The sequence below is a fragment of the Neolamprologus multifasciatus genome, chromosome 18, assembly GCF_963576455.1.
Source record: "Neolamprologus multifasciatus chromosome 18, fNeoMul1.2, whole genome shotgun sequence".
Classification (NCBI taxonomy): Eukaryota; Metazoa; Chordata; class Actinopteri; order Cichliformes; family Cichlidae; genus Neolamprologus; species Neolamprologus multifasciatus.
This window is the reverse complement of record NC_140456.1, coordinates 15,691,473-15,705,373: the sequence shown is the minus strand read 5'-3', so window position 1 is coordinate 15,705,373 and position 13,901 is coordinate 15,691,473. Positions and strand designations below refer to the sequence as shown.

Below are 13,901 nucleotides of genomic sequence, written 5' to 3'. Positions count from 1 at the left end.
TCTAAACTGATGTTGGAATCTTTATCGTCCAGCAGAGGGAGCAGTTTCCTGAGGAGCTGGTCTACTTTGGCCTGAGGAACTACAGCAGATCCCTGCAGTGGGGCATGGCCAGTCCCATCCTGCGCTATGATGATGCGTTTGAGAAAATGGTTCACACTCTGTTGGAAAGGTAAGAGTGGGGTGAAACTGATGAATCAAACATGAAGAGTTTTGTATTTACTTCCACTGAGTGGGTAACGCATAATAACTGTAGACATTATAATCAGTTAAAAAGCTCTGATTGTACCTCCAGACATCCCCACCTACACAGCATGGTGATCCGCAGCTACCTGCTGATTCAGCAGTACACTGAGGCCATGATGGCTCTCACCTCTTCCCCGTCCCTGAGGGACCACATAACTCCAGAGACCTTGGCCATGGTGGAGGACTTGATAAACGCTCCAAGCAGAGAGGGCTCCCAGGGCCACGGCCACATGCTGCTGGTCCGTATCCCCTCGCTGCAGCTGGCAATGTTGGCCCGAGAAAGACTGGAGGACGTGAGGGACAAGCTGGGACTCCAGCTGTGCTTTGCAGTGCTGCTGGGAAGTCCTGCGTCTGAGCTCAACCTGCACAGAAATTTTATCAGTCGCCTCAGGGTGAGGAAAAAACCAGAGTCACACGACTGATTTCTTTGTGTGAAGTGTGTTCTGCTGAATGTAGAGTGTTGGGATCCATCTGCGTTTTTGCAGATCAGTCATTATCAGGGAGTTTACATGATTTTGCGAATCTGTTGTGCACTTTTGTACAATGAAAAAATTGTTTTGCCTCATAATTTGTCTGCATGTTTAAAGTCTCGTGCATTTTTTTTGTTTTTAGTTTTTATAAATAACCTGTAACTGAAGAGGGCACACTTTGATTTTCATCTCTTTTTGTCAGGCTTGGCAAGGCTGTGAGAATGAAGACTGGGTGCCACACACCTATGTGGATCTGGAAGGGCTGCCCTGCATCGTCATCCTCACGGGCAAAGACCCTCTTGGAGAGACTTTCCCCAAGTAATATCATACTTAATACTACCCTAGCTTATAACATGGCTCAGTATGTCTGTTTCTTTAACATAAAATGTAGCAAAGATCCTTTTAGCTCTTCTCTAAAACTCTTGTCTCCCGTCAACTCCCTTGTGCACTTCTAGGTCTCTGAAATACTGCGACCTGCGACTGATAGACTCCAGCTACCTGACTCGTACAGCCCTGGAACAGGAGGTGGGTCTGGCATGCACCTACGTATCCAGGGTTGTTGTTCCTAAACCAAAGAAGGCTATGGCCCCTCGGGAATCGGATGTGGAGAAGGTCGCCACCAGCTTGAATGATGGAGATGAGCTGGAAAGACCTCAGAGCAACGGCAGCGCTGCAACCAGAACCTCTGGTTAGTGTGAATTACTGTGATGTTGGATTAAAGGAAACACAGAGCGTAACTGACATGAGCTTAACTCTAATTGATTTCTGATTACAGTAAAGCAAGTCGACCATAATACATGGGTACTGTAAATGAATGTGGGTCATAGCTTTGGAATGAGTTTGGTTTGTAGAAAATTTGGTTTTAATCTAAAGAGAGAAAAAAAAAACCCTCCAAACATGTGAGCACTTGTTAGTCACATACATGTGCGGGTGTGTCTTTCATATTTCCCTCAGGCTCTTTGGTGGATAATGGTGTCAGCTCATCTGATGTTGCAGACTCTTTCCAGAAACCCTCCACTTCCACCTCGCAGCCTGAAGGCATGGTCACCATAGACATGGGCACATCAACACTCGGAATTAAGGAGGAGTGCGACTCACTGGGAACCCCGCTCTCTTCCGACCCTTCGAAAGCCTCCAAGGCTCCTCCATCCCTCTACTCCAGTTCCTCATCTTCCTCCCCCTCACCATCTTCCTCCTCCACCCAGAGGCCCAGCCAGTCCACGCAGTGCGATCGCGAGCCCACGAGGGCATCACCGCGCACAGTCATCTTGTCGCGAGCGGCTTACAATCTGTTGTCAGGGGAGTCTGGGAGTCAGCTGAGCTCCTCCTCGCTGCTCCCTCACGCAGACGTGGCCTGGAGCAGTCCGCTGAGGCCCATTATCACTCACACCCTGCAGGGGACGGAGCAGAGCATGTACTACCGCCAGTGGACCATCGCGCGGCAGCATCATGCTGATTATGAAGCGCCGTCTGTGCCGCATCCACGACGCTTGCTGCTCAGTGGACCCCCACAGGTAACAAATCTCGTGTGAAAATAGTCACAAATAAGAAAAGGAGTAACTTGATTTAAAAATAGAATACAGGGAATTCTTTTTAAAAAATTTCTTTAAATTAATTGGCATCCATATAAATTTATGCAGTTAATTCCTCATCTGGATTTAAGTGTCACTGTAGTTCTACTGGTATTCTTTCCTTTCCTTTGCTAGGTGGGAAAAACTGGCGCCTACCTGCAGTTTCTGCGTATCCTGTTTCGGATGCTCATCAGGCTGCTCGAGGTCGACGTGTATGATGAGGATGAAGTGGAGGAAGGTGAGACTCATAGAGATTTGTTTATTTTTAATGGCCTTCACATTTTGTGAAATACATCAGATTTATTATGAAGCAGTTCGTTTGATGGTGACAAATGTATCAAATCACCCCCCACAGAAAATTCAGAGGTCACAACTCTAGTAAGTACCCAGTGGCCGGACATCGAGGAAGTCCGAAAGCTGCCCTTTGACCCCAACCTCCGAGATCCTAAATTCAGGAAAGCCAGCCCTGTTTACTCTGACAAGATGCTAAAGTCTTTCAAAGGTCAGCAAAAACATGGGAAAAAAACATGCCCACTCTGAGTTCAGCTTTTTAATCGGGTGTTATTAAAAATGAACTTACGTTTTTTTATGTTCATGTAGATTGTAAGCAAGACAAAGAGAACCAAACTCCAGCCACACGAGTGACCAAGTCGATACGTCAGAGTAGGTTTGCTGCCCACAATGCCTTTCATCACTGTGACCAGTGCCATCACTACTGTGAAGCAGGCGCAGCTACACAGGTGAGATGCACCACCAACACCTTCTGCTTTACTGCAGACTTACAGATGCACATATCCCATCCTTGTGGTAATATTGTACATGTGTGCGGTTGTGTTGCAGCTGTCGGAGTGCACCTTTCATGCTTTCACCTTCTGCTCGTCCATGCTGGGAGAGGAGGTCCAGCTCCAGTTTGTGATTCCCAAATCTAAGGAGCAGCACTTTGTTTTCAGTCATCAGGGCAGCCACCTGGAGAGCATGTGTCTGCCTCTGGTCTCCACCAAGGTTAGTTTGCTCGAGACAGCAGTATCTGTCGGGCCTTATTCCTTCTAATCGCTGTTTGGGTCACATGTTTACTTTTGCTTCAACCGTGTTTATCTGTCTGCAGGACCCCGACCTTCTCAAGAGTCCAATCTTCACCCCGACCACAGGACGCCAAGAACACGGCCTGCTCAACATTTTCCATACCACGGAGGGCGCAGCTCATCTGCACATCCTCGTGGTCAAACAGTTTGAGATGCCTCACTATAGGAAGTACTGGCCCAACCACATCTTGCTCGTCCTGCCCGCCATGTTCAACAACGCTGGAGTTGGTGAGTAGCTGAGCAGCTGAGCTCTCTCTGTTGTTAAACCTGACAGTTTTTTGATCCTAACTAAAATATATTTAAAATATTTCATTCTACTTGCAGTCGATATAAAAAAAATTTCCCATATCATCTTTTTTTTCTTGCCCTCGCTAGTGTTTGTTGTCGTGATTTGCATGGCAGCAGATGCTAAAAAGAAGAATAGCAGGAACTTGTGTTACATTGCTCACTCGCTCTTGTATGAGCAAAAATAACTAAATGGAGACCCTCTTATGAAAGCATTTCTCCACAGCACTACTAGTGGTTGAAAGTCCACACAGTGGCGTTCAGCCTTTACATGACAGCTTATCACTCTGTTGATAATGAGTAATTCGTTGCAGTGTATTATCTACCATGGTCGTGTTTTCATCTTGTTTTTAGTGCTGTGTTTAAACTAGGCGAGAGGTTACCTGTTGCCTCACCCAACGCGTGAAGGTCAGCCATCTATTGTATCAGTCTGATTTGTAGTGCAGCCAATTAGGTGCAAGGCCTTTCTGAAGTGGGTGTAACTAAACAACATTTCTCTCAGATAAGCAGATGGCATTGGGCTAAAGATGACCCTTTATGTCAGTGTGACTGCTTTCTAATCAGGATAGACTTTTCTGCTGAATACCTAAACATATTTTTATCTGCAGTGCCCAACAGAGTGTAGAGACTGCAGGCAGGCTGGAGTGGGTAGAGATGAGGAGAGTGAAAGGGAAGGTTTACAAGACGGTAGTGAAGCCTGAGATGATGTAGGATTTGGAGAGCGGGGCACTGGAAAAAATAAATAGACGGATGGTAGAGTTGAAGATGTTAAGATTTTTACTCGGTTATCAGAACGGACAGATTAGAGGGACGGCTCAAGTTGAGTGATTTTGAGGAAAAACGTTAGAGAAAAATGGTTGAGATGGTTTGGGCATGTCTAGAGGACGGATAGTGGCTATATGGAGCTGCCAGGCAGGAGGGAAAGAGGAAGACCTCAGAAGAGGTTCATGAATGTAGTGTAGGAGGACATGCAGCGGGTTCGTGTGACAGAGAAGAATAAAAAGCCCAACAGAGTGTACCTCATTATCTTTCTAAACTATCAGACTTGTAAATTTGCAAATGTATACAAGCTCTATGCAAATATATCCTTTACATGGGATTTGAAAAGATTACTTCTTTTATCAAAGTTAATTAAAGGTGCATCAGTTTTAATCAAATCTTTAGTGAAAACCTAACAAAAACAATCCTGTCTGCTTTAAGGTGCAGCTCGCTTCTTGATCAAAGAGTTGTCATACCATAACCTCGAGCTGGAAAGGAACCGACTGGAGGAGCAAGGTGTCAAGAGACAAGACATATGGCCTTTCATTGTCATGATGGACGACTCCTGTGTGCAGTGGAACGCCCACCAATCAGCAGAAGGAAGGTAATAAGCGCTTCCCAAGTGTAAGAGTGGAGTTGGTTGCTATGGTTAACCAAGCCCTGTTCAAAATCAATTTTACATATGTTCAAAATATTTAAAATTGCTCCCCCCTCTTGGTTTCTTAGTGAGACATCAGATGGAGGCTCATGTCTCAGCAACGTGTCTCTAAAAACGGTGCTGCATCACATGGAGAACACGCCCAAGATCTCCCAGTACGCCGTGTGCGGCACACGCAAGTGGAGCAGCAGCCTGGCTCGCAGGTCTCCCAGCAATCCCTTCAGTCGGTGTCACCTCCATGACTTTGTCATGCTGAATGTGGACCTGACGCAGAACGTCCAGTACGACCTGAATCGGTAAGCTCAGAGAAGGCCATGTGAGTCACTTTGTCTGAGGTGTGCATTGTCACCGTTACCTGACGTTGCTGTCCCGTGCAGGTATGGCTGCGAGGAGGTGGACTTTAATCTAAGGGTCAATAGCAGTGGCTTGTTGCTGTGCCGCTTCAACAACTTCTTCCTGATGAAGAAGCACATTCCAGTTGGGGGAAGAAACAAAGAATTCCTGGTCAAAACTAAACTCATGCTGGGTGTTCAGGTAATTCAAATTATTCGCTTTGTTATGTCCTTGTCTTTCTGTGCGTAACACCAGCTCACATGAAACTTCTTTCTTCTCTCCAAAGGAAATAGAAAACCCCGCTCTAATCAGCCCGTTGCAGTATGTTTGTGCACCAGACAGCGAACAGACCCTCCTCGACGCCCCGGCCCAGTTCCTACTGGAAAGGTTCCTCCAGAGCTGCAGTCACAGACTTTTTCCGAAAGCTGTTAGGAACAGAGACAACCCAGTTCTGTCCATTGACAGCTACCTCAACCTAAGCCTGGAGGTGAGAGCTCCCCGGAGGTTGCAGTTGAAAGCAGGAACAGTAGAATAATCTCTATTTCAAACTTAGGGCAAGGCTTAAATATCAGACTACTGTGATAGACACATTTTGGATAGAAATCGAGTGCTTCTCTGTCTGATATGCAGAGTTATATACTTTATAAGGTGCTCTAATCTGTATAGTATAGAGAAATGAGACAAACCTGCTCCCCGACTTTAATGTAGTTTTTTTTAACCCACAGAGAAGCATGTTGCATGACTTTCCCATCTGTTTTTCTTAGAACATTCTGACCTGCATACACGCACATGTGCACACAGTGAATGCAAACAATGCATTTACTGCACATTGTGCATAGGAGGCAATGACCGTCTATCTGTACACACAGTCTTCTCAAGTTTTTGCACATCTTTTGTTTTAAACTTTTACCCACAAGGCGACTTTAAATTTGCTTGAGCAGACACCTTCGGGAGCTCCCAGCAGGAACTGTCAGGGAGTCGTAATGTTTTCTTTCAGTTACTTCGAATCTAAAAGGCAAGCTCGTGATGTTAGTTTCATTTTCCTGACTGTGATTAATGAAGTTTGTCTCTTTTTTGTTGTTGTTGTTGTTGTTGTTGTTGTTGTTGTTGTTGCAGATCTCTGTGTGCTACATCAACTCTCGTCCACACTCCACCAACCTGAACCATCAGGGGCTGGTGTTCAGTGGCCTGCTGCTTTACCTCTGTGACTCCTTCGTTGTTTCTGGACTCCTGAAGAAATTCGACTTCCTCAAAGGTATGAAATCAGTGTCACGATTAAAGGAAGGGATCGGGATGCTTTGTTGCTCATATTTTCCCAAAACCCCACACATAGTTATAGGAAATGACCTGGTTGTTTTCTTAGTTTTTCACCCCCTACCTTCCTCTGTGCTAGACTGTCAAAATAAAAGCTTCCAGATGTTAAAAGGACATTGGCAAGGTTTGGGTCTCTCTACAAAATAAGAATCAGTTCCTGACTACAGTAGCTTACATCCCAGTCATACAAGCATAGAGAGCAGCTGGTGATTGCCTGGCAACCAGTGGTTGCTAAGGGAAAATCTGTATCCCTGAACCGATTGGTAAGTGGTTACTGGACGTTGTGCGCTGTTGCTAGGTGAAATTTGTTACAAATATATAAAAAGTGCTGCACCAAAAACGTCCTTGCAGTTGGTTTGGTTGCTAATAGGTTGCCATGGTCACCTGTAGTTTGTTTGGAAGGCAGAGACAGTTCTTGCGTATGAGTTGGTGTCTTAGATGCAAACTATGCCACATGTGGATGTCTTTCTAGCCCTGTTAAATCTAATATGATAGAATTATGCAATCTGTCTCACAATAGAGAACTAAACAGCTAAACTTGATAATTAAAGTGGCACTGCGTGTCCTACTATCTAACTTTTGATCCTGAATTTGTCCACAGGTGCCACCCTCTGTGTGATCTGTCAGGACCGCAGTTCCCTGCGTCAGACCATTGCCCGACTGGAGCTGGAGGACGAATGGCAGTTCCGCCTGCGGGACGAGTTTCAGACGGCCAACTGCAGCGAGGATCGGTCCCTCTACTTTCTGACCGGCCGCCACGTTTAAACCTGCTCAAATCTATGCCGGTGCTGAAGAAACCCAATCAGAACTGAGATTTAGTTCCAGACCTGCAATCAAAATTTTGATCAGGCAGAACACAGGTCTGCAGGGAAATGCTGGAGCACGAGGTGTGAGGACCACCTGACACAGCTTTCTGTACTGCCAGTGTGCACTGTGCCCGACTCCAAAGAGGGTCGGTGAATGTTTCTGACTTTCGCTCGCCTGTCGGCTTGTCTTCAGTTAAGCTTGTGTCGTAGTGAAAAAGACTTTGCTGTGACGGAAAAAAAGCACAGCTGAAACTGAACTTATTTTGTTTTGGTGCTGGTTTTTTTTTTTTTGTCTTTTTTTTGGACTCACGATGGATAATGTGACTATTTGAAGAATGTATTTTGAACCCACTTTGTCCAGTCCTGGATGTTCAGGGGGTCAGAGAGAGGTGGCTTTAAGGAGTTGCGTTACCTTCAGCATTCTCACATGGGCACAATGGAATATATTTTAACAGGGACATGGCAGGTTTGAGACCATGATAACATCTGTGTTTGTTAATGTTTGTGCATCTGCATGAAAACAGTTTAACAATTAACAATTTTTCTAAGCACCAAAGACGCCTTTAGCTGCACTTTTCCTTTTTCCTTTGCTTTCTTTGACCTTTCTCACCTGCTTCGCCTCTCATAATCCACAAAGCCCATTTATGTTTCCTCATAACGTTATAAAGATACACCCAAGAGTTTGGTCATTACTGGATTTCAGGTCATCAGGAGTATCTGTACTGGAAGCTGTGGGAATCAAACAATAAGCAGCCGTTGGATTTGACACAACATGTTGTCACATGACTACATTTCATGTGAGTTTATCCAAAACGACTGGAAAACTACGGGAACATACGAGTTGTGTCTTCGGTATTTTACTGTTTCAGTTTCAATAGAAAACTGTGAAGCTGGTCAATTTTTCTGAAACACTATTAAACTGCATCCACACAGGAAGCAGTTTGCTTGATTTGTTACCTAGGTAACCCACTAATGCATGGAATCCTGCGTTCTCATTGGGAGTTACTTCAATTCCTTGCCTCAAAGTTGAGAACAGTTTATCTTGGGATTCATCCAGTTAGCATTGTCAGCAGGTGAAACGTGACATGTAGTCACATTTCACTCACTTTCTTCTACGGTTCGTGGTCGCTACGCCGCTGTGAATCAACATCCACGCAGGAAGCAATGTGACAACCAGAAACCATAGAAGAAGTCAGTGACGTTCTGCAACTGTAGCCAAAATAGCCTACAGTGACAGGAAATTTAGAGACTTTGAAAGCGTATGATACTGCTGATTGACATATTACTGGGTTGTAAATACTTTAGAGGGTTACCTAGGAAACCAGACCTCAAAATATCTGCAAGCGATGCTCGATGAGAGAATAGTTTCCAGCGTGGACACAGCTTTAGATGATCTGCCACAATGTTTTTATTTTTACATGCTTTCTGTTAACATGGACACCGAGCAGTTGATTTAGTCGTATGTTATGACAGTAAGTGTACCACAGGCAAGCTCCCTCACTGCCAGCTGTTCTGCTACTGCCCGTGCCTGAGATGTCACCTCCTGTTATGGTGTCCTGATTGTTTATTGAAGATGTTTGCTACCATCCACTTTGATTAACCCAGTTTCCAGCCCTGAATTAAAGGGTGAAAATTAGGTTTACGCATATACTTGAAAGATGAATGTTTTTATAAGTTTCTGCACGTGGTTGTCCAAAGAATATGCCTTAAGCGATGTTTCACACAGTGTCTGCTTAGGTTTTGTTTTGTTTTTGGACCAATGAGAATGAAGAAACCTTTTGACTGTGAGGCGAAAGAATGTTGTTTGTCTCTGATCAAATAATTGGGTTTTGGACTACTGTACTGTTTAAAGCTTTGTTTACATTATTAATATATTTGATCATCCCCTTACCCACTGAGGGTTACTGATGTGTTTAATGTTGTGTAATGTTTGCCAGTGTATTTTGGTGATGTCTTTCTGCATTTTTATGTTGCAAAGGCAAGAAGAATCTACCTAGATTTGTCTTTAATGATGTCTTTATTCCTTTTGGGTTTTTTTTTCTTTTCTTTTTTTCTTTTTTTGAAAATGAGAATCCGGTCCATGAGGATTTTTTTTATTTATTTGAAAAGCATTTGGGACTGATAATCATATTGGAGTGTATAATTTGATTGAGGCCCAAGTTCACTTGGGCCAAGGGAGCGTGCCCTCTTCAAAACCGGTCGCGAAGGCTTTGCACAAGACACAAACGAATGATTCTTGGATCTACTGAATGTCACTGGGGGTTTTGCAAATGTTGGACTTGCACTATACAAGTTGCCAGCTTAAAGAATTATTTCCAGAATACGGTTATGTTCTCTAACCCCTAGATTTAATATAATAGTGATGATCAAAACAATGGTCCGTAGAAAGTGTTTTTCCTCTTTGATTTTAATACTTAATATGCAACTTGCTCCCACAATCTTAACTGAAATGTGTTTGATAACCATGTGCAGCACAGTGGTAGCCTTGGTGCCTGGTTGATCTACCTCATGTTTACCATTGTGGTTGCAGGCTGTGAATATCTTAATGTTAGAGCCATGCTGTTGTTGTTTAAAATGTCTGAATGTAATAAAATGGCATCTAAACATATCCCGTTGTTATTTTTCCTCTTTGTTTTCAGTGCCCGACTCTGTGATTTAATCTCTTAACAGACACAAAGACAGTAGAGTTGCATACCAAAAACTGGCGAGCTCCAGCAAAGTTGCAAGACATTATACAGCTGTTGTCAGATGTTTACATACTCATCATGGGCAAGAATGTCGTGGAAATTTGGGGCTTTTGATCATTTTTGTTCCCTTTCCAGGGATTGTTGAGCATATATCTTTAATTACTTAAAAAAAAAAAACAAGAATTGGTTGCATAATTTGATGTTATTTTGGGTTTTCTCTAATCCCTGCAGGGTCCAAATTGTGCATACACTCACTTCAGTCTTTTAAAAAGGGGTCCTGAAAGTTCTACTGTGTCTTTTAACTCAACATCAGATCAGATCATGATTAACTACAACTTTATCTTTGCCAGCATAAAAAGGATTTGTTTGACATCACTTACTGGATTGACCAATAGTCAGAACAATTGGTAAGTCCAAGGAACTCGGTGAAGATTGATTAGGGAGACTTCTAGTTTGCTCAAGTTGGGGAGGTCACCTGGAGCCATTTATGAACAAGTGCAGTTTCCCAGATCATCACCTCAAACAGTCAGACACTTTCAAATAATTGTACGTAAAGTTATTTGGATGTGTAATCGCCTTGCCAACGTCTGGACAAAGAGCCAAACTGTCACCCTTTGGAGGAAATTGGTTAAGATGTTTAGGAACAACCAAAGAACCACTAAACCTCAAGCCAGCCATGAACTGGAAATTGCTGAAACACCAGCATCACTGTCCACAATGAAGTGAGATTTACATTGGCATGGACTGAGAGGGTGCCAAGAAAGAAGTTCATACTTCCAAATCGACACCTTCAAGCTCAGCTGAAATTTGCCACTGCTCATGTGGACAAGCCAAAAAGTTTTATGCTCAGACAAAACAAAGACCGGAGGGAGTAAAGTTTCCAGCGTTCCGGTTGTGGAGCATGGTGGTGGCAGCATCATGGTCTGGGACTATTTTTTTGACACTGGTACTGGTGCATTGCAGAAAGTGGATGGAAAGATTTTTCAACTTTACCTCAAATCAACAGCTTGATGGTTGAAACTTGGACACAATCAGGTGTTCCAACAGAACAATGATCCCAAATACTTCAAAACTGATTTTGGAATAGATAACGCAGGATAACATTAAGCTTTTGGAATGTTTCGACCTCAGCCCTGTTGAAAATTTGTGGACTATGCTTAAAAGCTGGGTCTGTGCAATGAAACCAACCAGTTTAAATGAACTCTACCAATTCTGCCAAGAAGAGTCGTCAGCTATCCAGCAAGAACATTTGATGAAGTGACATTTAATTAAATATATTGCTGGGAGTGTATGTATACTTTTGATCCTATATGTATGTATGCATACTGGAAAAAGAACAGTTCAAAGAAATACCCATGATGAGTGTATGGAAACTTCTAATCACTGTATCACGCCTTCATTACTTCTTATCATTTAGGCTGCATGTTTGAATTCTATAAGCTCTGATTTCCATTGGTTTTGATGCTTTAATGTTGTATTTTGAAGACAAGTGCACTGATACAAAGTTTAAGTAGGGTTCTTCAAGCATGTGGCTCCCTGTCTTTAGCCTGTGATTAACAGTATCCTCACTCTCATCCACACAATGCCAGATCTTTTTATTCTGCCAGAGTAAACCCCGAGGTCTTGTTTATTTCTGAAGCAACATCTCTCTTGATGTGTTTTTTCCATCTCAGCACCTCTGTATCTTTGTTGTGAATAATGTACAATGACCTTTCTCACTATCAAGAAGAGAAATAGCTTCATAATGAATGCTGGGCTCTTTCTGGCATCATCACTGTCAGGGCACAGGGGCATTGTTGGTCCAGGGACATTACTATTTCAGCTCTTGTGAGGTAATATTAGAGCAGGCTTTCCATCAACCTACAACCTCTGTGTGATATAACACAAGGCTATTTTCAGCCAGCGGCTGTCAGGACGGGATAAGAAAGTAAAGGCATGAAAGGGCGCCTGGGATGCTGATTCTGGCACCTCATGATTGTTCTTTATGGAAAAGTAGGCATTGTGCAGAAAGCCCACGTGATTTTAGATGATTTTTATGCGTTTGAAATCTGATGCTTGCAAAGATGTCAGAGGGGTAACTCACTATTTTAAGGCTATTAATTTACAGTACTATTAGCTTCCTGTGGCACACAGTTTTCTTGTTTGGTTTCATTGTTTAATTTGGGCTTTGAGGTGATATTTTTCCAAATTCTGCAAGGTCAGAAGATTAAATTCATTTAAATTATTTCTCTCTCCTACTGTAGCCCATTTTATCAGCTTAAATTAAGTTTCACATATTCCCAGAATGTATCTTCAAAGTTTCAGCTCAGCAATACCTCACCGATCGCTCACAAATGCATGTAGCTTTAAATGCAAATTTGCTGCTCCTGGCCACACCCATGGATACCAATCAATAGATAATAACCAATACCCAAATTAGAAAGCATTTATTCTGTGTTTAATTAATATAAATAATGGAATAGTTAATGATAGGTATGAATATTTTTTATGATATAGCCCTGAGGACAGAGTTTAATGGTTGTAATGGTTATAGATGGTTATATAATAAATCCTAACTGTTCTTCTGAGTTTCATTTTCAATAAAATATGTTAAAGCCATCATTACTGTTGTGTTTTCGTGTCTTAGGTAAAAAAGGACATGCTGTTGGGGGGATAGATGCTGTTTTTCCAAAACAGTATCATAAAACCTAAAAAATATACTCTTCCTGCTCTTTGAAATATTATTAAGGATTAGTCATCCAGTTAATAATGTCAGATAATTACAATACTTTGTTAAATCATGACCTATGAAGAATGTGTAATGGTTAAACTGAAGACAAGTAAAACAAAAAGATACAAATGAGATGTTTTTGGTGAAATTGAAATGATGAGCTGCTTTTGCAAGGAGTTGCAGGTGAATAAAGACCAAAAAACAAGTAGAGTATCGCTAGGTGGTTGCCAGGCAACAAGATGGCTTTTGTGGATATAAATGAGAAGTTATTGTCACAGAATAAAAACGATATGATGCTATTATAAGGTGTTACAGGTGCACAAATGCTAAAACCATGTCATTTTAGCCCATTGCTATGTGGTTGCCAGGCAACCTGATGATGCCATAATATCTACTGTAGATAAAAAACCATCAGGGGACTATTATGCACCTGTGTGCCAAGTTTGGGGCTCAACTCATGACTGTGTAGAAGAAGAAACAAGCGCACACAAACATGCTTATTGTGTTGCTTATTGCTTATGCTTCAGAGATATGTATGTATATGAAATTTGCCACTTTTTAAAAATTTTTTGGTGGCAATCCCAGTAGATATGTCAAGAAAAAGCAACAATTGGATCAGATACGGAGGGTAAAGTCCAAAGTGGGACATTTATATTAGATAGATAGACAAAATTACTCATCCTTCTTGGCAGTCTACTCTAATTAATCACAGGTTTTCATAAAACCAAAGCTCATCTGTCTGTGGGCTTATTGAGGGCTTGGTCTGTGGGGAAGTGGAGTGCTGGCGGATTACAGTTGGCTTTTGGTGGATCACATCCACTACTGAAGTCATGCATATCCTATCAACGGCTAAGCTCATGAGTGTGGAGCGAGTCAATTCTAAGGCCCAAATCCCAATCCGATGGTGTGAGAGGAGAGACAGTGTGACCCTTTGGTGACACAGCGGTCACGCAGTAAGCCAGCTCAAATGGTGGACTGTCAAA

The 13,901-nt window shown here is 42.7% G+C and overlaps 1 protein-coding gene across 9 annotated transcripts in view; it reads left to right on the top strand.

Annotated features, from left to right (window-relative positions):
* greb1l (GREB1 like retinoic acid receptor coactivator) overlaps positions 1 to 10,129 on the top strand; it is a 46,604-nt gene extending 36,475 nt beyond the window's left edge. For 7 of the 9 annotated variants that reach the window (XM_085139605.1, XM_085139606.1, XM_085139608.1 and 4 more), the window contains 16 exons: positions 33 to 169; positions 293 to 635; positions 916 to 1,031; positions 1,169 to 1,401; positions 1,668 to 2,227; positions 2,420 to 2,522; positions 2,640 to 2,786; positions 2,885 to 3,024; positions 3,125 to 3,286; positions 3,390 to 3,594; positions 4,852 to 5,014; positions 5,137 to 5,364; positions 5,446 to 5,602; positions 5,688 to 5,888; positions 6,518 to 6,656; positions 7,317 to 10,129. In XM_085139605.1, the coding sequence (XP_084995731.1) occupies positions 33 to 169; positions 293 to 635; positions 916 to 1,031; positions 1,169 to 1,401; positions 1,668 to 2,227; positions 2,420 to 2,522; positions 2,640 to 2,786; positions 2,885 to 3,024; positions 3,125 to 3,286; positions 3,390 to 3,594; positions 4,852 to 5,014; positions 5,137 to 5,364; positions 5,446 to 5,602; positions 5,688 to 5,888; positions 6,518 to 6,656; positions 7,317 to 7,480 (3,198 nt within the window). In that variant the 3' untranslated portion in view covers positions 7,481 to 10,129. The remainder of the gene's footprint in view (positions 1 to 32; positions 170 to 292; positions 636 to 915; positions 1,032 to 1,168; positions 1,402 to 1,667; positions 2,228 to 2,419; positions 2,523 to 2,639; positions 2,787 to 2,884; positions 3,025 to 3,124; positions 3,287 to 3,389; positions 3,595 to 4,851; positions 5,015 to 5,136; positions 5,365 to 5,445; positions 5,603 to 5,687; positions 5,889 to 6,517; positions 6,657 to 7,316) is intronic. The other 2 variants (XM_085139609.1, XM_085139607.1) reach the window with 1 other exon arrangement.
* Positions 10,130 to 13,901: the final 3,772 nt, after the last annotated feature.